At 38.7% G+C, this 21,133-nt stretch overlaps 5 protein-coding genes and 1 non-coding gene across 16 annotated transcripts; 5 read left to right on the top strand and 1 right to left on the bottom strand.

Annotated features, from left to right (window-relative positions):
• The first annotated feature begins 323 nt into the window (after positions 1-323).
• Positions 324-4,715, top strand: LOC122036171 (beta-1,4-xylosyltransferase IRX9-like). Of its 2 annotated transcripts, XM_042595417.1 has the most exons (4): positions 324-1,096; positions 2,749-2,840; positions 2,947-3,007; positions 4,260-4,715. In XM_042595417.1, exons 1-4 carry the CDS (start codon positions 384-386, stop codon positions 4,282-4,284), a joined length of 891 nt encoding a protein of 296 aa, XP_042451351.1. In that variant the 5' UTR covers positions 324-383; the 3' UTR covers positions 4,285-4,715. The 2 variants fall into 2 exon arrangements, with proteins under 2 accessions (XP_042451351.1, XP_042451350.1); XM_042595416.1 differs by having other exon boundaries at positions 327-1,096; positions 2,749-3,007.
• Positions 4,716-6,001: 1,286 nt separating this feature from the next.
• Positions 6,002-8,746, top strand: LOC122036215 (cysteine-rich PDZ-binding protein). The gene is made up of 4 exons (XM_042595482.1): positions 6,002-6,156; positions 6,290-6,407; positions 8,014-8,105; positions 8,452-8,746. Exons 1-4 carry the CDS (start codon positions 6,141-6,143, stop codon positions 8,514-8,516), a joined length of 291 nt encoding a protein of 96 aa, XP_042451416.1. The 5' UTR covers positions 6,002-6,140; the 3' UTR covers positions 8,517-8,746.
• A 1,415-nt stretch (positions 8,747-10,161) lies between these two features.
• LOC122036189 (endoglucanase 9-like) lies at positions 10,162-12,487 on the top strand. The gene is made up of 6 exons (XM_042595448.1): positions 10,162-10,886; positions 10,971-11,278; positions 11,353-11,814; positions 11,893-12,028; positions 12,110-12,268; positions 12,346-12,487. The coding sequence occupies exons 1-5, from the start codon at positions 10,481-10,483 to the stop codon at positions 12,196-12,198; spliced, it is 1,401 nt and encodes a 466-aa protein (XP_042451382.1). The 5' UTR covers positions 10,162-10,480; the 3' UTR covers positions 12,199-12,268; positions 12,346-12,487.
• LOC122036219 (endoglucanase 9-like) lies at positions 12,379-12,744 on the top strand. The gene has a single exon (XM_042595486.1). It carries the CDS (start codon positions 12,379-12,381, stop codon positions 12,742-12,744), a length of 366 nt encoding a protein of 121 aa, XP_042451420.1.
• An 879-nt stretch (positions 12,745-13,623) lies between these two features.
• On the top strand, positions 13,624-21,010 carry LOC122036187 (probable NOT transcription complex subunit VIP2). 10 transcript variants are annotated; one of them, XM_042595439.1, is made up of 15 exons: positions 13,659-13,774; positions 13,888-14,004; positions 14,560-14,684; positions 15,772-15,877; positions 15,967-16,145; positions 16,242-16,605; positions 17,402-17,608; positions 17,690-17,791; positions 18,961-19,046; positions 19,119-19,310; positions 19,400-19,831; positions 19,921-19,973; positions 20,061-20,102; positions 20,546-20,690; positions 20,770-21,010. In XM_042595439.1, the coding sequence occupies exons 3-15, from the start codon at positions 14,667-14,669 to the stop codon at positions 20,833-20,835; spliced, it is 1,992 nt and encodes a 663-aa protein (XP_042451373.1). In that variant the 5' UTR covers positions 13,659-13,774; positions 13,888-14,004; positions 14,560-14,666; the 3' UTR covers positions 20,836-21,010. The 10 variants fall into 10 exon arrangements, with proteins under 10 accessions (XP_042451377.1, XP_042451373.1, XP_042451381.1 ...); XM_042595446.1 differs by having other exon boundaries at positions 13,684-13,774; positions 13,935-14,004; XM_042595445.1 differs by having other exon boundaries at positions 13,691-13,774; positions 13,883-14,004.
• LOC122036224 lies at positions 15,800-15,877 on the bottom strand. The gene has a single exon (XR_006127334.1). It is a non-coding gene; the product is annotated as a small nucleolar RNA snoR35 (small nucleolar RNA).
• Positions 21,011-21,133: the final 123 nt, after the last annotated feature.

Here is a 21,133-nt window from a genome sequence, read left to right as displayed (position 1 = left end):
TTTTTTTTTTTGAATCGGATACCAACGAACTTACAATTTGCGCTTGAGAATTTATAATTTACAGAAAATAAAATTGTATATTTTTTATTTTAATATAGTTCACAATATGAGCTTCTCACTAAAGAAATGTTAAAAATTCTAAATTTGTGATGACCACAAAATTGTTTTAAAAATTAATGTATGTCATGGAAATTTCCCGGGATTTTTAATATAAACCATGCTTTATGATTTTAAAATATTTAAAATGTTAATTTCCCGGGATTTTTTTTTAAAAAAAGATGTTTTGTGATTTTCTCTTATTTATGTTCCTTTTTTTTTTTCTTTAATTTATTATATGAATTTCCTTTGGTTTGTCGACTCTACGTTGCCCAGTGCTCTTGGAAATGGGCTCGATCGAGCGAACGAGGAAGAGGAATCCGCTCTGGAAGAAGGCGATCGGCCACTTCTCCCTCTGCTTCGTTATGGGCTTCTTCACTGGCTTCGCGCCGCCCAGTACCACCGCCATCTTCTCCGGCCGCGCCGCCGACCGACCTCGGGGTCGGAGCATCGGCATCAGTATGAACAGTATCGTCCCCGCCGCCCCCTCCTACCTGGTGGAGCGTGTCGTCGAGCCGAAAGCCCCTGCTAATGGTAACATAGCCGAGATCCCGAGATCCATCCCCGCCGACACCATCGGCGCCGACAGTGGCGATGATCCGCCTCCGCCTTCGAAGGGGGCGGGAGAGCGAGATTCTTTGGCGCCGTCTCGGAGGCTGATTATAGTCGTGACGACGACAGAGTCCAACGATCGATTTCAAGGCGCGTTCCTGCGGCGATTGGCGCACACCCTTCGCTTGGTCCCGCCGCCGCTGCTGTGGATCGTGGTCCAGGCTTACGCTGATGCTCCTGCTACAGGTGCGATGCTTCGGGATACCGGGGTCATGTACAGGCACCTGACCTTCAAGGAGAATTTCACATACCCGGAGGCAGAGGTCCACCACCAGCGCAACGTCGCGCTAAACCACGTTGAGTACCACCGGCTCACAGGGATAGTTCATTTTGCGGATGCATCCAATGTTTATGATCTCCAATTCTTCGTTCAAATGAGAGAGATCGAGTATGACCCTTTTCCCTTTCTTCTTCTTCCATAGTCTTTTTTTTCTCGTTTATATTTCTATAATCAATTTTACAGTCGACAATATCAGAGGGATCTAGAAGTAATAATAAGTACAGATTTCTATTCGATTTTCATCTTATTATGGAAATAAAGACTACATCTTTCCACGACACTTGACCATTTTACACTGCAAACAATTGGACAAACTTCACACAGATGTTCAAATCTCTCTTTTTGAAGTCATTCTTCCATTTCGATTGACATGTGACGATCAATCACGATATTCTAACTAAATTCTTTCTTCTAATTTGTTCTTTTCTTGTCCTTGGTTTGCAATTTTATGAAATCACTTAAAAATTCAAGCATGAAGTTTTAAGGGTTAAATATAATTTCGATGTTCTTCCTCAATTATTCCTTCTGTGCTTCATTGCTTTGTCTTCGAGGAAACTTCCTTTCAGGAGTATTGTAGTCATCATTTATCTATTTCTTGCAGTGTGTTAGTGCCAGCATTTTATCCTAGGAAAGATGCCCAATTACTAGATGCCCACAATATGATTAATTTAAAGTTGGCTACACTTAGAAGAAAGGGATATTTTGATTTGCTTAAACACCATATCTGATTTTGCTTGTTCTTCATTGCAGTATCTGAAATTCAGCCGGTCTTCCTAAAAATTTCTTTGTTGTCGTCGGAGGAAAAACAGTGAAAATAGCTTAAGATATAGATATTCATGGTAGCAAAAGGTGATTACATTTATTTTAGACGCCCCTCACAGCTCCTCTTCAAATTATGTGTAGGGAGATAAATGACGGGTCAGCTTCTAGCCGATCGTCAAGTGGCAAAGGGGTGGGATGGGTTTTTTCCTTGAGTGCATGCGTCTGTCGAAAATTGATTTCTTGTCCCATTATAACATATATGTTACCATCTAGTCAACTTGGCACCATGGGGAGACTAAGATATAGATATTCATAAACCTTACGCTGTAGAACCAATTGATTGCTCAACATTATCCTTTTTTCCCTGTTTCGTGTTTTGTATCATAAAAAAGATACCTTGGAATGACTAAACACAGATAAGCTATGGAGTGAATCTTATTAATCAATGAACTCGTGATTTGAGTTACATTAATATGGGTACTTTACAATCAGATATAAGTACACTAGGTTTAGGCTGCACAAAAAAACCAGTTTTCTTGTCCATTTGACTGGGAGAGGCAATAGTAGATTACTTGCATTTATCTTTAGAAATTCATATACTTCCTTTCAAGCTTTATATATAAAACCAAGCAACCTTCTATTTGTTATAGTTTCAAGAAATCATTTTGTTATCTAGTTAGGAGGCATTCTAAATCCAATCAAATATGCTGGATTGAGAAATTTATTTTCCCTTGTATACCTTTCTTTTCATGTTACTCTTGAATCTATGCCACTGGTTTTGGGAATCTAATTATACTGATTATTCAATTTTATAGGAGAGTTGGTTCTAGATGGTGAACACTGGCCCAGCACTTACTGCTTTATCTTAGTATTTTATTCTAAATGTTCACTCACTCTATCTTACTCTATAATTCGTATTTGTTAAATTAGTTTCCAATTTATTTATTTTTCCATAATTTTTCCTAATTCATGTACTACCTCCTAAATTACAATTTCAGAGTTCGGGGGGCTTGGCCAGTAGCAATGGTGTCAGAAAACAGAAAGAAAGTGGTGGTTGATGGCCCTATCTGTCATTCATCAAGGATTGAAGGTTGGATTTTGAAGGACTTGAGCAATGACAAAAGATTGTCTCTGTCTAGTGCAGATGTGAGCACTAAACCTTTAAAGATAAACATTTCTGGTTTTGTCTTCAACAGTTCAATTTTATGGGATCCAGAGAGATGGGGGCGCCCTACCTCATTGCCTGACACATCGCAGGTTAGTTTTGAGCAATATCCGAGTAAAATCTAAAAACCACAAGTTTGCTTATTAGAAACAATTATCTGAATCCTTCACAAAAATTGCTTATCTCCCATTAGCAATTGTTTAACTGCTATTTTATTTAGGATTATGGGCGAGATTACACGTCTGTTGTGTATGCACTACATGAACAAATAAACTATGAACTTGGGAAATCAAAATCAACAATGACACGAGTTTTAGAAATTTTTAGCAACGCATTCAAATCATGAGTTTGTAGGCTGGTTTTCCACGAGTGATGTAGCAAGTCTACACCAATCATTTACTCTATCGATCGTTCAGCAATGAATTTATCACTTATCATCAATCTCTGACCAACTAAGGCAGTCTGACATATGAGATGTTTGATCATGACTAGGAACATCACTGTCCGTTAGCTTAGTGCCTTGTCCAATCAATCTCTCAACTATAGTGTTGCTAAAAATGATGGCAGGCAAATTTTCTATACCAAGCCTCCGATTTCCATGTTTTCCATCTCACTCACTCCAGTTTGCAAATGTCCAGAAGAAGCATATTCTCTTTTTTTTTTTTTTTTCCTTTTTTCGTACCTATAATACTCAAGTGTTTTGATCCACAATACCTTGATATACTAATACCAAATTTGAACTATGCACACTCTCAAAAATACAAATCTGGGTCTTATTTTATGATTTAGAACTATTTGTTCCGTCAAGGCTTTTTGAATTAATGGAGCCATTCTAGGTATGAAAAAAGAGAAGGTGAGAAAAAGTGCGTTCTTATGGGCGTGTGTGATTTGGGCAGAAATGAAACTTGGATTCATGAAATTGAAAATTTATCTATGAACCTCTTGTTTGCCAAATCAAGTTTCCTGCTCCTTTCTACTAAGAGCAGATCCTCTGGACTGCTTTTACGGTCCAGGGGATGGTCCCTTTGCATGCATTGGTAGGATGGATGGTCCCCACTTATAAAATAGGTAGGGATCATTCATCCCCACCAATGCATGCAAAGGGACCATCCCCTGGACCGCAAAAAGCGGTCTAGAGGATCTAGCCCGCTTTCTACTAGAATGCTTTTTTATTTATCATCAATTTATTTTACTAAACAACTCAATAAAGGCTATGTTAATAATTTTTTTTGCCAAAATTCACCTAATGTATTCCTGTACACTCGGACAAATTGTCAAGAAACATGATATTAACTGACTCAAAATTTACTGGCTGATATCTATGTATGATGTCGTTCATTTCAGGATTCAATCAAGTTTTTACACGTAGTGATCCTGGAAAACGAGAGCAAGATAAAGGGCATACCTGCAGACTGCTCCAGAATCATGGTGTGGCATCTCTGCAGGTCAAGAGCAATTCCTCTACCCTTTCACCATTAAGACAAAGGTAGATAAAATAAAATGCCTGGCATAATGGTTGTGTATACGAGAGAAAAATGTCATTTGTAGTTTTGATTTTAGTTGTTTTCTTTTGGGGGAATGCTAATTTAGCTCCCCTCGTTAGTATTATTGATCATTACTCGATATTCTTTTAAATTATCGGTGCTTTACAATGAAGAGCATTGATTATCAAGTCTCTATTACTCACCAAATAACAGAGCAGGTTTGACTGCTCTCTATTAATTTTGTAAGTCGAGGAAACACGACAGTGACATGATTATCTATAACTGAATCAAATTTATTATACAAGCATTTGCTGTATTGTTCATTGTTAAGGTTCTCAATCTGGTCGGAGAAAGACATTCCCTATTTACATTCAAGTTATTTTCCATATTTACATTCAATGCGTGCAATTACTTTGTTTTCCATTCTTGATTAATGGGAAGTAAATTTAAAATAAAATGATTATTCTTAGGGATTTAAATAAGTAGGGTTAGAATATGCATCATCTATTAAGAAGAAGCATGTGGTAAAATGTGAAGTTGACAATATGAAGCAACTCGAACAATATCTCGATTTCATACTGTGTAAGCTATGTAATCGGGCTGCTCAATCATTTGACTACAATTGTGGGTTAATGGATACGTAACATCCGGTCACAAGCTACTTTCTAGTCTCGAATTTGGGATGATTAATATGGTCCCATAGAAAATTTTCGTTAGTTGTCAAGATAAATTGAGAAATGTTTGTGATGGATGGTCAAGAAATTTAACATCCCATAATTACGTATTCTATTTTAAAAAAAATCTCTATAAATACAGGGATTGCATATAAATATTTGAATGATAATTTAATACCCTTTTACTGTATCATAATCCAGGGAAAAAGTACGACTACATGGAAACCTATATAAAATGAGAATTTTACGATCCAAAGGATGGATCACTACACTAATTAATTGATTTATATAGATCCCATCTACTAAACAGATATGATCCATTTAAATTAATTAATAATTTTTTATTCTCCATCCACTATTCTGCAAAGGATCTTGCATGATGAGGTCGGATCCTCTAGATCGTAAAGTGCGATTCAGAGGATGGACTATTTTATTCATAGGTGGGATCTCATGGACCCCACTTGTTATACAGATATGGTTCATAAGATCCCACCTATTAGCAACCTTTGGTCCATGAATAGATTAAGGATTACGGTCCAGATGACTCTTGATTTGGATAGACTCCACCTTTAAATAGATGGGGTCTATCCAAGGATGAGATCCTCTGGTCTGCAAAGACTAGACTAGTCCTTGGCCCAGCCTTTATATTGGTGGGGGACAATGACCCCTCACCTGTTAACAGATGGGGGTCATTGCCTCCCACAAATTTCCTTGTCTTGGTCCAGGAGTAGATCAGGACAAGGGGATCAGAGAATCCTATCTCATTTATTCAAATCAAGGATATAAAAAAAATAAATCATCCTTTAATCCGCAATTTACGATTCGAGGATCCGTACTCCTTCGAACTTAATTCCCACCCCACTTGCGGGGCCTAATTCCCACCCCACTTGCGGGGCCTCTAGGGTTTCGGTTGTGGATGGACCGACGATTCAGCCGGACTGGTTCAGCCCAAAGCACGTGAGTTCCCAAGTGCGCACGTGTGTTCTACCTTCTGTTTCTTTGGTGCGTTTCCTCGACTCACGACGTTTGATCGTCTCCGGCATCAGAAGTCGGAACGGAGGGCGATCATGGTGTGCCAGAAGTGTCTGTCCTCTTTCTCTCTCTCGTTCGCTCTCTCTTTCTCGCTCGCCGCTGTCAATTGGAGTTCTCCATCTTGGTCGTAGGTTTATTTGAGTTGCATCTTTCGTTCTGACTCGCTGTTCTCGTATGTTGGTAGGCGAGAAGAAGCTAGGGAAGGTGATTGTTCCGGACAAGTGGAAGGAGGGAGCAAGCAACACCACCGAGAGTGGAGGAAGGAAGATCAACGAGAACAAACTCCTTTCTAAGAAGAATAGGTTCGTCTCTCAATATGGTCTTTCCTCTCCACGGATGCAGTGCTCTTTTGCAGGAACTCTTTTTATACCATTGCTACAATTTTATCTTTGATTTTCGGTACTATCTTGATAATTCTTCTCTTTTGATTGTTGATCGTTAGGTTTATATTGAAATTTCATTTTGATTCTTGGATGTTAGGGTTTGTGCCCATTGAATTGGTTGATATAGATGTCTTTGCTAATTTCCACTATAAGCTTCAGTTCCTTTGATTTTGTATTGTGCAAACAATTGATTCCTTGTGTCTTAGTTATGTTGTCCATCCGCAGAGGTAAGTATGTTAAAATATTGATGTCTCATAATTTAATCTAGAATTGACCAACAACTCTTCTTAGATTAAGGAGCCAGTTAGACAGGAAAAGGAAAACGTCTCCTTCCAGAATTCCTTCTTACGTTTAGCTACTTTCTATCGAACCAGAAATCACTTCCTTTTTAGATGTTCATGTGACATTGATTCTTAAAAAGCATATTTTACTTCAGTATATCTGTTAGCTCCGTAGAAGATAAATTGAACATCTAAATATTGTGTGATATATTGTTTCTTCAATTCTTTGGAGATGGGATTAACCTCTTTTTCTTCAGGAAATACATCGTCCTGCAGACAAAAGTAACTTTAAATGTTCCTCTTTGATGTTTGTGCTAATCAGTAGATTTGTCTTGCAATTTGTATTTATTAATTTTATACACTGCCTTGAAGCACCCATGCAATATAGATTAACATATCATGGGGATAATTAAAAATTTATTCTTATGGCTCCAACATAAATCTAACTTCAAATGTTGTTAAATGGTTTTCTTGTAATGTCTCACAATGTCTTTCATATGTTTGCTTACATGCCTGCTGTTTAGCTATACATCCATCTTTGCTGCCACAGTGTTATCAAGAATAGATGCTATGATAGATACACTAGCATGGTGCATTTCTTTGAATATTTTAGTTGTAATACTATTAAATGCTTCCATCTGTCTAATTGTAAGGCAACAAAATGCATTTCTTGGAATGTCTCGATTGTATAACTTCGAATTTCCTCGATAGCCTTTGCTTTTAAACATCCTTACCGCCACAATGTTATTGAGAATAGAGTTCTATGCATCTCTTGAATTCTCTATTTATCTTGGAAAATAGTAATTTTTAGAGTTTGCCTGTATCACATTTATCATAGTAGATTATTAAAAATATGAATCAGAAGCATAAGTTTGCTAACAAGCTGAAGCAATTTGCAAACAAATGCTACAATATTATGCATGAAGGTTTAGTTACTTGAAACAGCTTGTAACTAGCATACAAACCTAGAAGCATTTGGAACAATAAATCTTCTCATATATTTGAAAAAGAAGGAAAAATTATGCGAACTTGAAAAAAGTCGTGATGCTCTTACTCCATGGTTTATTTGTGAAATAAGCATGACAAAGAGAATATATAATTGGAAATTTTTTAAAATCCTGAAAACTTGAAAAATGAGAATTGAATCCAACCTACTATTTCGCTTCTAGTTGGGACTTACGTCATTTGATGATTATAAACCTCGCAATGTGGACTAATATATTTGGTCTTTTCTAACTCCTCAGATGGACACCATATGGAAACACAAAGTGTGTAATTTGCAAGCAACAAGTACATCAAGATGCAAAGTATTGCCACACTTGTGCATACTCTAAAGGCAAGTGATTTTATTCTTGATGTAGAAAAGTATTTTATGCTGGATAAGTATTCAGTGTGCTGCTGTGTTTTAGTTTCCTTTACTTTGTCAAACTTAAACAGTTCCAAGTACTGAGCTTGTTATGTATGACTCCAGAACGTTTAATTATTCACATAGTTTTGATTATATAGGCTTATTATGTCCTGATTTTAAATTCTAAATAACTGATATATATGTCATATTCTGCTTCTTCTTCAAAATGCAGACAGATTTTCTATTTCAATTTCTTCCGATAAGTTACAGAGTACTTGTTTACCGTATTTAATTTACTGATAATGTTCATCTACTTCTATCCTTTTCACTTCAGGAGTCTGTGCTATGTGTGGGAAGCAAGTACTGGATACAAAGCTCTACAAGCAGAGCAATGTATGATGATAGTCAATGCGAATCACAATTTGGTTGTAATTGCTTCCAGCATTGATGTAGAAGTTGCTGAATGCTTGCTAATGACTACTAGACTGCAATGGGCCAACTTGTAAATTGATGAGATGTAATACTAACAAGTATCTCTACTTTGTTACTTGAGTGTGCTATTAGCTTCACTGACTTGTGTTTTATATATCCTGCATTCAAACTAATATAGATTACTGCTTGAAAACTCATTTTCAGGATTTAGTTCTTCTTTGCAGTATTCTTGCATAATGAATTGATGATATGCTTCGAGTTTGACTTTGAAATTTAGAACCTTATTGCAATCTGGAGCTATAGTTCAGTAAAGACACCAACTTACTTTTATCATCAATTCCACTGTATTATGCAACAGGCTGCCACAATTAAGTCGACAACAATATTGTTGTGCAAGTGATAAATTATAATATTATATTGCTAGATCAGAAGATTTTGTTATTCTTGTTGGGTGTTAAAAATGAGTGTTTGTACTTTTTTTTTTGGTGTGTGTTTGTATTAATTTACTGCAGAAAATGAAAATTCTATCACATAAATTTGTAGCAAAAATTAGTTTGCACTATTGGAGACATCAGTTTGAATTTTACGCTGCAAACTTGTTAGTTAAGAAATACATCAGAAACAATTTATTAGTGCATCTTTCGGATTTATTCTCTCCTTTAATTTCCTTCCAAGTTCCATCATCTATTTATTAATTTGATTTGATCTTCTACACCAAGCAAGAGCCAAAATTAATCCACAACCACCAACTATTTGCTAGGGATGTAAACGAGTCGAACAATATTAGACTCGAGCTCGGCTCGTTTAAGTTATATTCGAGCTCGGCTCGAGCCGAATCGAGCTTTTATCATAAGGCTCGAGCTCAGCTCGTTTTAGAATTATCAAGCTCGCGAACAGTTTGAGCTCGACTTGTTATTAGCTCGATTATCAAAGTTAACGAGCCTAACTCGTTAAGCGAGCTCGAGCTCATTTTTGACTTGTTTTAGAGTTTGTTTTTGGGCTCATTTTAAAGCTCATTTTAAAGCTCGTTTTAGAGTTCGTTTTTTTTGTTCGTTTTAGAGCTCATCTTTTGACTCGGTTTAAGGTTTGTTTTTTTTGGCTCACGAGCCTATAAACGAATATGTTCGCGAGTTCATGAATCGAATATCCTTAAGCTCGAGCTCAGCTCGATAAAATTATTGAGCTCGAAATCGAGCTCGAGCTTGGTTCAATAAGATAAATGAATAAACTCGAATGAATTTTTTATCGAATCAAATTCTGAATAACTAACGAACCGTTTGATGCATTCATATTCCTACTATTTACCCTCCAAGCGCACGTCCATCAACTATTTATTTTTAACTGATGCAAAATGTTCAATCCAGAGCCGTACAAGCATCTTGTATTACATTGAATGTATTCTGATAATTTTTCTGATAAATCATTTATTAATCAGACTTATAAGTGTGTAAATTTTAATATATCTGAGCTCGGCCAAAAATAAAATTAGTGGTTCAACTACTGCGTTCAATTAATTCCACATCTAGAAGCTCCTTACCGGTCCGACTGCGTGATATCATTAATTTGTCCAACTTTTACTAAATCTGGGCATTTTGATACGTTAACCGGTTCTTCCCAGGCACAACAGAGAGGTAGGCGCCTACCTTCTCCCCATGTGATGCGACGAACTCAATCCAGCCATCCCTGCTCCAGTCCAGTCCAGTGACTCCCGTCTATGAACGTTGTCGTCGTCCCAGTACATTTCGCCATTGTTGAGTTTAGATCCTCTGGAAGTTCCATTTCCAGCTGGAAAATTCATTAAAGCACCTTGAGTTGCTTCCAAGCTTGTTTGCGGCGATCGATTTTCCACCGAACTCTCGCCTTGCGCGTATAAAGAAGGGCGGGAGCAAGAAAAGAGTTTAGAAAATTGGGTTTTTGAAGGAAAAGGAAGGATGAGTATGTACGGGCGTGATCCGTGGGGTGGGCCGCTGGAGATCTCGCACGCCGACTCCGCCGCCGATGATGACCGGAGCCGGAACCTGGACCTGGACAGGGCTGCGCTGTCGATGTCGTCGCGGCAGCTGGACGAGACGCAGCAGAGCTGGCTCCTCGCTGGGTCCGGTGACCAGGGTAAGAAGAAGAAGAAGAAGAAGAAGAAGTACGTCGATTTAGGGTGCCTCATCGTCAGCCGCAAGCTCTTCCTATGGACCGTCGGCGCCCTCGTCGCCGCCGCCGTCGTCGCGGGCCTCATCGCGCTTATCGTCAAGGCCGTCCCGCACCACCACCGCCCCCGTCCGCCGCCGGACAATTACACCTTGGCGTTGCACAAGGCCCTCATGTTCTTCAACGGGCAGAGATGTGAGGATTTCTGCAGAGTATCTGCTTCGGAATTCTGAGAGAAAGACGAGATTTTGATTTCATTTTTGACAATTTTCTTTGCAGCTGGACCGATTCCGAAGCACAACAACGTGTCGTGGAGGGGGAACTCCGGGATGAAGGATGGCATCTCGGATCCATCCCATGGGAGGAACCTCGTCGGAGGATTCTACGACGCCGGCGACACCATCAAATTCAGCTTCCCTTCCTCCTTCGCCATGACCATGCTTAGCTGGAGCGTGATCGAGTACAGTGCCAAGTACGAGGCCGCCGGCGAGCTCGACCACATCAAGGAGATCATCAAGTGGGGCGTCGACTACCTCCTCAAGACCTTCAATTCCTCTGCTGACACAATCGATCGCATCGCCGCTCAGGTAGACAGAAAAGGATCCATTTCGTCACCCAAACCCAGATTAGGCAAATTCTGACGAATTCAAGCTCATGGTAGGTTGGGCAAGGGGACACTTCCGGTGGCACAACTCCAAATGACCACTACTGCTGGATGAGACCGGAGGACATCGACTACCCTCGGCCGGTCTTCGAGTGCCACACCTGTTCCGACCTCGCGGCCGAGATGGCCGCGGCTCTGGCTTCGGCATCCATAGTCTTCAAGGACCACAAGGCCTACTCTCAGAAACTCGTCCGCGGTGCTTCCACACTCTTCGAGTTCTCAAGACAGCAGAGGGGGCGGTACAGCGCCGGCGCCGCCGCCGACGCAGCAATCTCCTACAATTCGACTGGCTACTGGGATGAGTTCGTGTGGGGTGGCGCGTGGATGTACCTCGCGACTGGCAACTCCTCGTTTCTTCAGCTGGCCACTCACCCGACCCTCGCAAAGCACGCCGGCGCATTCCGGGGAAGCCCGGACTCCGGCGTCCTCAGTTGGGACAACAAGTTGACTGGTGCTCAAGTAAGCTTCATCAGTTCTACTCAATCCGTTTGAATGAATGTGACAGAGTCATTGATGCCTTTTTTGATTTAAATACAGGTGCTTCTTAGTAGATTGAGGCTGTTCTTGAGCCCGGGGTACCCTTACGAAGAAATATTGAGGACTTTCCATAACCAGACTGGAATCATCATGTGTTCTTATCTTCCAGTTTTTGACACTTTCAACAGAACAAAAGGTTTGAAGTGTTCCATCTCCACTACTCCACTTTGAAGTTCCTTCCCTGATTCAAAGGTAACACGCAGGAGGCTTGATACAGTTAAACCATGGCAGACCTCAGCCACTTCAGTACGTTGTCAATGCGGCCTTTCTCGCGGCTCTCTACAGCGATTACCTCGAAGCTTCTGATTCTCCGGGATGGTATTGCGGCCCAAACTTCTTCCCCACCGGAGTTCTCCGTGACTTCGCGCGAACCCAGGTCGGTTCTTAATTAATTTCCTCGCGCGGGCTCACAACTCATTCGACACGAGCTAAGATCTCCGATCTTCATGGCAGATTGACTATATCCTCGGAAAGAACCCCCGAAAGATGAGCTACGTCGTCGGGTTCGGAGGGCGATACCCCAAGCGCGTTCATCATCGCGGCGCCTCAATCCCGAAGAACGGGGTGAAGTACAGCTGCAAAGGAGGCTGGAAATGGAGGGACGCCGGAAAGCCGAACCCGAACACCGTCGTCGGAGCCATGGTCGCAGGCCCTGACGGACACGATGGGTTCCGCGATGTCCGGACGAACTACAACTACACAGAGCCGTCGCTCGCAGGCAATGCCGGTTTGGTTGCTGCCCTGGTGGCTTTGTCCGGAGAAGCCAGTGGAGTGGACAAGAACACTATGTTCTCCGCTGTTCCGCCCATGTTTCCGAATCCTCCGCCGCCGCCGGCACCATGGAAACCATGAGTACAGATCAATCATTTTTTTGTGGTCTAGGCGAGGTGCCATTCATATTTGCGTTATGGTCGCAATCCGATTGTAAATTATTGTGATTATTTCTTGGGTTCATCGTCTTTACTAAGTTATAGTTTTTGTTCGGAGCGGACCGGAGGCCTCGGTGGTGGATAAGTGACTAGGTTACTGGACGCTGAGCAAGGGTGTCCTCAGACGGTCTCCGACCACCCGCTCCGAATAAAAATTATAATCTGGTAGGAACGATGAACTCAGGAAGGGATCGTAACCATTTACGGCCGGATCACAATCACGATCCAGCCGTAAATGCGAATGATACATCCTCTGAACCACAAAAAATGATCCAGGAAATTCGGCCTCGAAAATAAGGACCGGATCCTCTGGTCCCCTTGTCCTGGTCCACTCCTGGATTGGGACAAGGGCATTGGTGAGAGGTAATGGCCCCCATCTGTTAACAGGTGGGGGACCATTGCCCCCTACTAATACAAAGATTGGATCATGAATTGATCCAACTTTTACGGACTAGAAAATCGTCCCCGAAAATCATGAGATAGAGCTCAATTTTTTTTTTTTTTTTTGTTTGCGCGCTGTAAGATTTGTAGAATTCAATGAAATATATTGCCAACTATATTATTAATTATGAATATATAAAAATAGTTAAAAATATATATTCCTAGTTATCACCATTTTTTAAATACCCATATTAATTTTGAATAGAAACTTATATTTTTTTTATTATTTCTGAATAAAGCAAAAAAAGGAAGTAAAATTACATTTTAAATAAATTTATTGTCGTCATCATAAATATCCATGAACCGGACAGCTGCCGGCTCAGTTTGGTTTAAAGTCGAAGAACCGGTCTGGTCGAGCATAAGGCGGTCTGATCTGGCATTTTTTATTTTAATTAATTATTCTGTTGTGTTTGATTATAAACGATCCCAATTCCAGGCCACCGCTCGTCGCGGATTTTGGTTGTCTCACCCTCAGCTCTTGTTATTTCGGCGTCGAGAACTCGTTCATCGGGGTAAATCTTCCTCCTCCACGCTCCTATCGTTGTTCGTCGTGATGTTTTCGGTAGATTGTTTCATTTGCCCTATTGATCTCGGCTTAGGGTTTCGATCGGAACTTGTAGGACAGGCTTCGTGTCGTCGTTAGGAATACACTAAGAGATTTGTCCTTGATAGATTTTGATTTCTGTTCCATTTTCTATCTACGAGGCGTAGAACCAGGAGTGGTTGTCGTCGTCGCTGCGAGGTAAGTATGTCGAGCAAGTTCCGCTGCAACTTTTTACTGATTGAGAAAAGTATATCATTGTTAACAGCGAAAGGTGAAATCAGTATAAGTGCCAGACGTTAGACTCATGGAGTGTGATAATGCATGAGTATAGGATAAAACCTTTATTTGTTAGTTGCCTTTGGGCTTGCCATAGATTGCCATCTTAAATTAATACAAATGCATGCCTGCTTTACTTTGGGAATGTTTCCAGATAAAATCTTGTCTTTCTGACTCGCTTAATTTATTCTTGGTGGGGGAAAAAAAGGAAGAAGGAATCACTTTTGGTTAGGTTGTAATTGGGCTATGAAGCCAGTCACTTACATCTTATGGTTACAGTTTCTTCTTTGAAGATGAAAACATTGCATTATAATCTTTATTTCTAAGAAATTTTTTAGTAGTACTTTAAACAAGTCTTCAGTATTTGTAGTATGACTAGCATCATTTATTCTTCTAGCTGCTACCAGTGTAGCCACTTCATATGATTTGCTAACTTAATATCTAAAGTGCGCTTTATTTTTTGAGCTCGGGGTATAGTCAGAACTGCCAATCGGACGTGCGGAGAGTTTTTATTTATTGGCTGGCATAATGAAGGATCACTGCATCTGGAATTGAGTCTTTCTTGAGCACGTGGCAAAGTTATAATGTCTTGGCTTCTAAATGTAACTCTTGCTTTTCTGATTTTCAGTTTATTAATTGCATTTTCTAGTCTCATTCGCATGACATAGGACTGTATAACCTGTATGCTTGATGTTCAGGTTTTCTAATTCTCTCCTTTCCATATATTTTCTATGGAAAATTTGTGAGACAAAATCATAGTTTTCCTTTTAGACCAATCAATTTTATGAGATAACTGCTGATATTTTCAAGTTGATGAAATACTACTTGATAATTTTTTTTTAATTGCATCTCATTTTCAGTTGACATGTAATACTTTTGTTAACAGAACTGGATCTTGTGCCTACGAACTGAGTAGTGCCCCCGAGAATTTTGAATTGTATGATTTAACAACTATGGTTTTTATTGTTAAGTATAGTTGTGGTTGACAACATTGATCAGTAGAAAATACACTTAGTTGCAAAAGGCTTCATCTAGACATTTTGTGAGGATTATTTGGGATATTTTCTCTCGTTGATGGAATTAATTTATTTTACTTAAAACTATTTTTCATGATCACTGGACTCTCCTTGGTATTATTCATGATTACCAGATAGATTTCATAAACATTGAACTAGGGTGTCTACAGAGAAATCACTAGGGTATGTTGCCAATTTAAGAAAGTTATCTATGCTGTCAAACAAATTTTTAGAGCATGGTTTAAGAAATCACGAGGTTACTAAATTGATAATCAAATCTTTATTGAGTACAACTTGACAAACTAAGCACCATCAATGTCTATGCTCCATTGTGTTCTAGCTTGATGGAGAGAAGTAGAATAAATAGTTATAGACTTCAATATTCATCCCAAATTGCCTATCTGTTATTTTATGTATGGGATTTGTATCTGATGTAATTTTACTCTTGGTATTAATAATATAATCCCTTATTCTTAGTTGAGTTTCAATTGTTAGAGATGAGTAGCTTTTGTTGTTTGGTGCAGATGTTCAATACAGTTTATGTAAATACTAACTTGACGCAGTTGTTTCTTTCTTGTTGGTTAGCATACCAAGTTTGTTAGCACCTAGCCCATGCCCTGTGCTTTTACTAGTCTTGCTTTTGCTGATCAAATTACTGGGTCTCTTGGTACAGTCAACTCTTAATGGTTCAACATCTAATCTTGCGGACTCCTCAGGCCGACCCTATACCACATTGTTTTCTGGCCAGTCTGCGGCAGTGCCTGGGTTCCATCCTTCTGGTTAGACATTCCTACATAAACTTTATTAACATATTCATGTGAAATTTTGCTTGTATGTGGAATTTTGATTACGGTTTGTAAAAAAATAGGTGGTCTTCAAGGATTGCATAATATTCATGGAAGCTTCAACCTGCCAAATGTGCCTGGTTCGCTTGCATCCAGAGAGGCCGCAATGGGTGTTGTACCATCAGGTGGTGTTCAGCAACCAGGAGGAAGCATTCCTAGTGGACGGTTCTCATCAAACAATCTTTTGGTTGCATTATCTCAGGTCTGGCATGAGTTTATTTCCACATTACTTCACTGCATCATGTGGTACTTTGAATGTGTTTTATAGTATTGATTCTTGATTTTTTTTTTCATGCAGATGCCTCATGGCTCTGGTGTCACAAATAGAGGGGGTATTAATGTTGTTGGAAATCATGCTTTTAATAGTAGTAATATTAATGGAGTCACTGGGTCAATAACTGGTATTTCCTCAAGTTCAGCTTCTGGGAATCGTAGTTCTGTTCCTGGTTTTGGAGTTTCTCCAGTATTGGGTAATGTAGGGCCAAGACTTGCAAGCTCTGTAGGTAACATTGTTGGCAGTGGTAACATGGGAAGAAGCATCAGTTCTGGAGGATTATCTGTGCCCGGTTTAGCTTCACGGGTAAACTTAGCTACTAATAATGGGTCAGGGAGTCTCAATGTACAAGGAACCAACAGATTAATCAGTAGCATGCTTCAACAGGGTAGTTTTCTTGCTTTCCTTGAAGCTCTTCGATTTCTGTTTGCATATTAATTTAATCTTGGCACATGTGTCTAATTACTTCCTTTTTTCTGAAAGGACAAACTTCTTAGTAATTTTAATAAGACCTTTTGCAGAAAAGTCTATTCCTAATATAAAATCTGTTGTTATTATGGAGCCTAGAATCTGACTGTCAGTACCTCCCTGGGTGCTTTTGGTATTCTTATTTTAGAAGCACCCTCTAATATTTTACAGGTGATTTTTCTGAATAGTGGGCCACATATACTGATCAAGTGTGCTGCCTATATGGTGGGAAAATGTTGCAATTCATTCAAAGTTCAAACCCATTTAGGTTGAAATAAAAAAAATCTAATTGGATTCACTTATCTTCCTAGAAAGGACTTAATGAAATGGCTACTATGATTATTTTTCTTCTTTTAGAGATGGCTAATTATTGTGATTGTGGAACACTAAACTAAGTTTTTGATTTGGTTAAATGTAACTTACAAGTGGTAAACATTTGTTGTTTAAGTGATAGACACTTTAGATATACATGTTACTAATAAGTACGGTTTTTTTTCATTGTTGTATTATGTTTTTTACATTTGATAGTTGACATAATTCGTTCAACTTACACTGATGGCCAGCTATACTCCTATATGAGTATTTTGGCTTAGAATCTGAAATTTTATGCTCCTCTTTATCTATGCATGATTTGTTTGTATTTCCTAGTTGATCATATAATTATTGAAGTAATCTAGCAATCAAATATACTGAGATTATTCTACTTTCATGGTTAGCCACACCGCAAATGATTGGTATGCTTGGTAGCTCTTATCCTACATCAGGAGGATCACTATCTCGGAGCCAAGGTGGGAATAATCCTTTAAGCTCTATGGGAATGTTGAATACCATCAATGCAGCTGATAGTTCTCCTTTTGATATGAATGATTTTCCTCAATTAACTTCAAGGCCTAGCTCAGCTGGAGGCCAACAAGGACACTTAGGTATATAAATATGATCCATTTGTTTAAGTGTTTTTTCTCAATTTTTTCAGATGGAACATCAATCTATTTATGAATTCTTAGGTGCAATACGGAAGCAAGGAGTTGGTGTTAGCTCCATTGTCCAGCAAAATCATGAATTTAGCATACAAAATGAAGATTTCCCAGCTTTGCCTGGATATAAAGGTTGTTTTTTGTCTGAATTTACTTGTTCATCATCATGAAGATGTGGTCATCCCAATGCAAGCCTATATCATTATGCATGTTTATGGCCTTCCACTTTATCACATCTTTACAAGTGAAGTTCTTTCTTGTTATTCTTTGTTCAACTTTAAATAAGTCTTTTTTTTTTCAAAGAAAAAATGAGCATTTTTTTCTTACAATTTTTTTATTTCTTTGGTTGGGTTAATCATTTATAGACTAGTAGTTTCAAAATATGGTAACACAAAAGCAAAATCTCTACACAATAATCGATAATATCTTATTTGCTTCGGCATAAGATTGGTAAATGATCTTTTTCAAGGTTGGTTTTCTTTTTTTACAGCTTCTTTAGTTAAGTTGAGGGCATTCAAACTTGTTTTCCTTGTTTTGGACAGAAGTCTCACTCAGTCCTTCCTCTATTATCCACATGCCAATTAACATAATTGCCTTCAAACATGTTCATTATATGAGAAAACAAATGATTTTCTGTCTTTTTTCTTCTACGGCTTCCTGTCATGAAATAGTTATCCCTTTACCTGATAGAGATGATGCTTTTATCCCATATTACTCAAGCTTGGATGATGATTACAGTTGCACTGACCTTGATTGCTAAAGATAATGACCAAATAGAATGCTTTGATGTTTGATTGGTTGATGGCTTTTTTTCCGGTCACTCAATGAAGCTCAATCAGTTAGCTGTAACATATGTTTTTGTTATACTAAACAATTCTAAACACATTTCTTTCTCTATAACCTGAATTTATTGGGCATTCTGCCTATATTTTTGCATATATGATGACATATGAGTTCCCTTTGATCTTTACCATAAATTTGTAGGTGCATTTCATATTACTCATGTTTGAGCAAATGATATTATACAAGATCTGATGCCTCTAGCTCAGACATCATCCAACTTGGGTTATGTTTGTTCAAGTGTTACAATTTTTCTGTCATGTGGGATAAATACTTGGAGAGATTGTTGTTCTACGTTAACTTTCAAATTTTAGGTGTATGATTCTAGAGTCATGTGAATGTTATTAGCATCAGAGATGTTAATCATATTGTAGCTATAGTGTCTGTAAGTTGTATGGACTGCTGCTCCTTCCAAGTTACATTAGAATGTCATGGCATTATTATTTTTTATTCTTGTTTAGGTGGTAGCTCTGATTTTTCAGTGGATTTGCATCAAAAGGAGCAACTTCATGAAAATATTTCTACCATGCAGTCGCAACATTTACCCGTGAGTTGAACTGTGGTGAACTTTTGGAATTGGCTTATCTATGTTGATCATGTTTCTTCATTCATTTGGTAGTTTGATATCAACCAGATGACACGATCTGGCGGATTTAGCTTAGGAGGAACTTTTCAATCTAACCTGCAGCAACAGCAGCTGCATACTACCACAGCCCATACTGGTGAGCTGCCTTTTGCCCCTGGAAACACTCAAGACCTACGTTCACATGGCTCTGATTTCTTTCCTTCTCATGGTAATTATCATTCACAGGTACCTTGCCCTGTCTTTTGCAATTCTTTAGATAGTTTAATCTTTATTAATGCTATGGATTAAATGGTTTTGCCCTCAACTTTATACAGATTCAAAACAGTGGAGACCCTAGTATTGGGTTGAGACCGTTGAACTCTCCTACACCAGCTTCTGGTATGAGTATGTATGAGCAACTGATTCAGCAATATCAACAACCACAAAGTCTTTCTCAACTTCGACTACAGCAGATGTCTGATGTTAGCCAGTCATATAGAGATCAAAATGTAAAGTCCACTCAGGGGTCACAATTACCGCCTGGTCCATTTGGCATGCTTGGATTATTGAGTGTTATTAATACGAATGATCCAGATCTAACATCTCTTGCATTGGGAATTGATTTAACAACAGTAGGACTGAGCTTGAGCTCTACAGATAGTCTTTATAAAACATTTGGTTCTCCATGGTCTGATGAGCCTGCCAAGGGGGAGCTTGAGTACTGCATTCCAACATGTTATTATGCCAAAACACCACCACCTCTACATGTAAGCTTTTATGTTGTGATTTTATTTGCCGATATGAATGGGGTACTCGAAGAGTATATGATTTATCAAATCTGTTATTGTGGTTGTAGCAACTACATTTCTCCAAATTTCAGCTATCAACCCTGTTTTACATCTTCTACAGGTATTCTATTCTTCCTTCTTTTTTTTTTGGTGCTTTGCTCACATACTTTGCCTCTCAAGTTATTCTCTGCTATTTTGATTCTTGCAGCATGCCAAAGGATGAAGCTCAACTTTATGCAGCTTCTGAACTGTAATTTCTCCCTCAACATTATTTGCATGTTTCAGTCCTTTCCCCCTCCCTTTTATGGTTAATATCCGGATTTTCTCACTTGAACTTCTGTTTGTATAGACATTTTTCCAAATTGAACTCCAGATTTTATTTATTCAAACACTTATCTTTATTTTCACTATGACTACCTTGGACACCATTTAATCATGGAATGTAGATACTGTGCCCTATTTTGTTATCTATACCATTATGCAGAATAAAAAGAACAATATCTATCTATTTTTTGATATCAAACAAATCCATTGATAGTAGCTCTTCTCTTCCTTGTCAAAGGAAATATGTGAGTTTCAGTTTGGTACCATGTAATTTTATGAATGACCTAGAAATGGTATTGCAATTAGAGTTTTTTCAGGGATATGCTTCTATTTATATGCTTTCAAACTGTCTCATCAGAAGTTTTCCAGGTATGCCCATGGATGGTTCTACCACAGAGATCAACAGTTGTGGTTTACAAGAGTTCCCAACTCGGAGCCTCTTGTCAAGACACATTCTTATGAAAGAGGATCATACCTTTGTTTTGATCCAAACACGTGGAGTACAGTTTTGAAGGTTTGGTAACGAACCAATAACCTCCATTTATACTTCAATCATGCGCCATTATTCACCATCTCTGCTTCTTGGACTGCAGGAGCACTTTGTTTTGCATTATGAAGCAGTGGAAAAGAAACCAGTACTCCCTTCTGATCGCCTTTAGGGTTTATCAAAAGAAATCGTCCATGTAAAGCAGGTGTTGTCACATTTAGAATAAACCGTTCTAATCTATTCATTTTGTAGATTGGAGTATTTCTCTAGGGTTTTCATCTTGGTTAGTTTATCCATGTAATCAAAATTTCTGTAATTTGTAGAGCCAGCAAGGATATATTTTTTTATGGGATTTGATCCAATAGATAGGTCCTCTAGATTCAATTTTCTAATTAAAATACAGGAACACACTAATATTAGCACCCTTGTTGGCTGTTTCAGTATTCGTAGGAATATTTAAAGGAAATTAG

The sequence above is a fragment of the Zingiber officinale genome, unplaced genomic scaffold (genome assembly GCF_018446385.1).
Source record: "Zingiber officinale cultivar Zhangliang unplaced genomic scaffold, Zo_v1.1 ctg134, whole genome shotgun sequence".
Classification (NCBI taxonomy): domain Eukaryota; kingdom Viridiplantae; phylum Streptophyta; class Magnoliopsida; order Zingiberales; family Zingiberaceae; genus Zingiber; species Zingiber officinale.
This window is presented reverse-complemented; position numbering and strand designations above follow the sequence as displayed.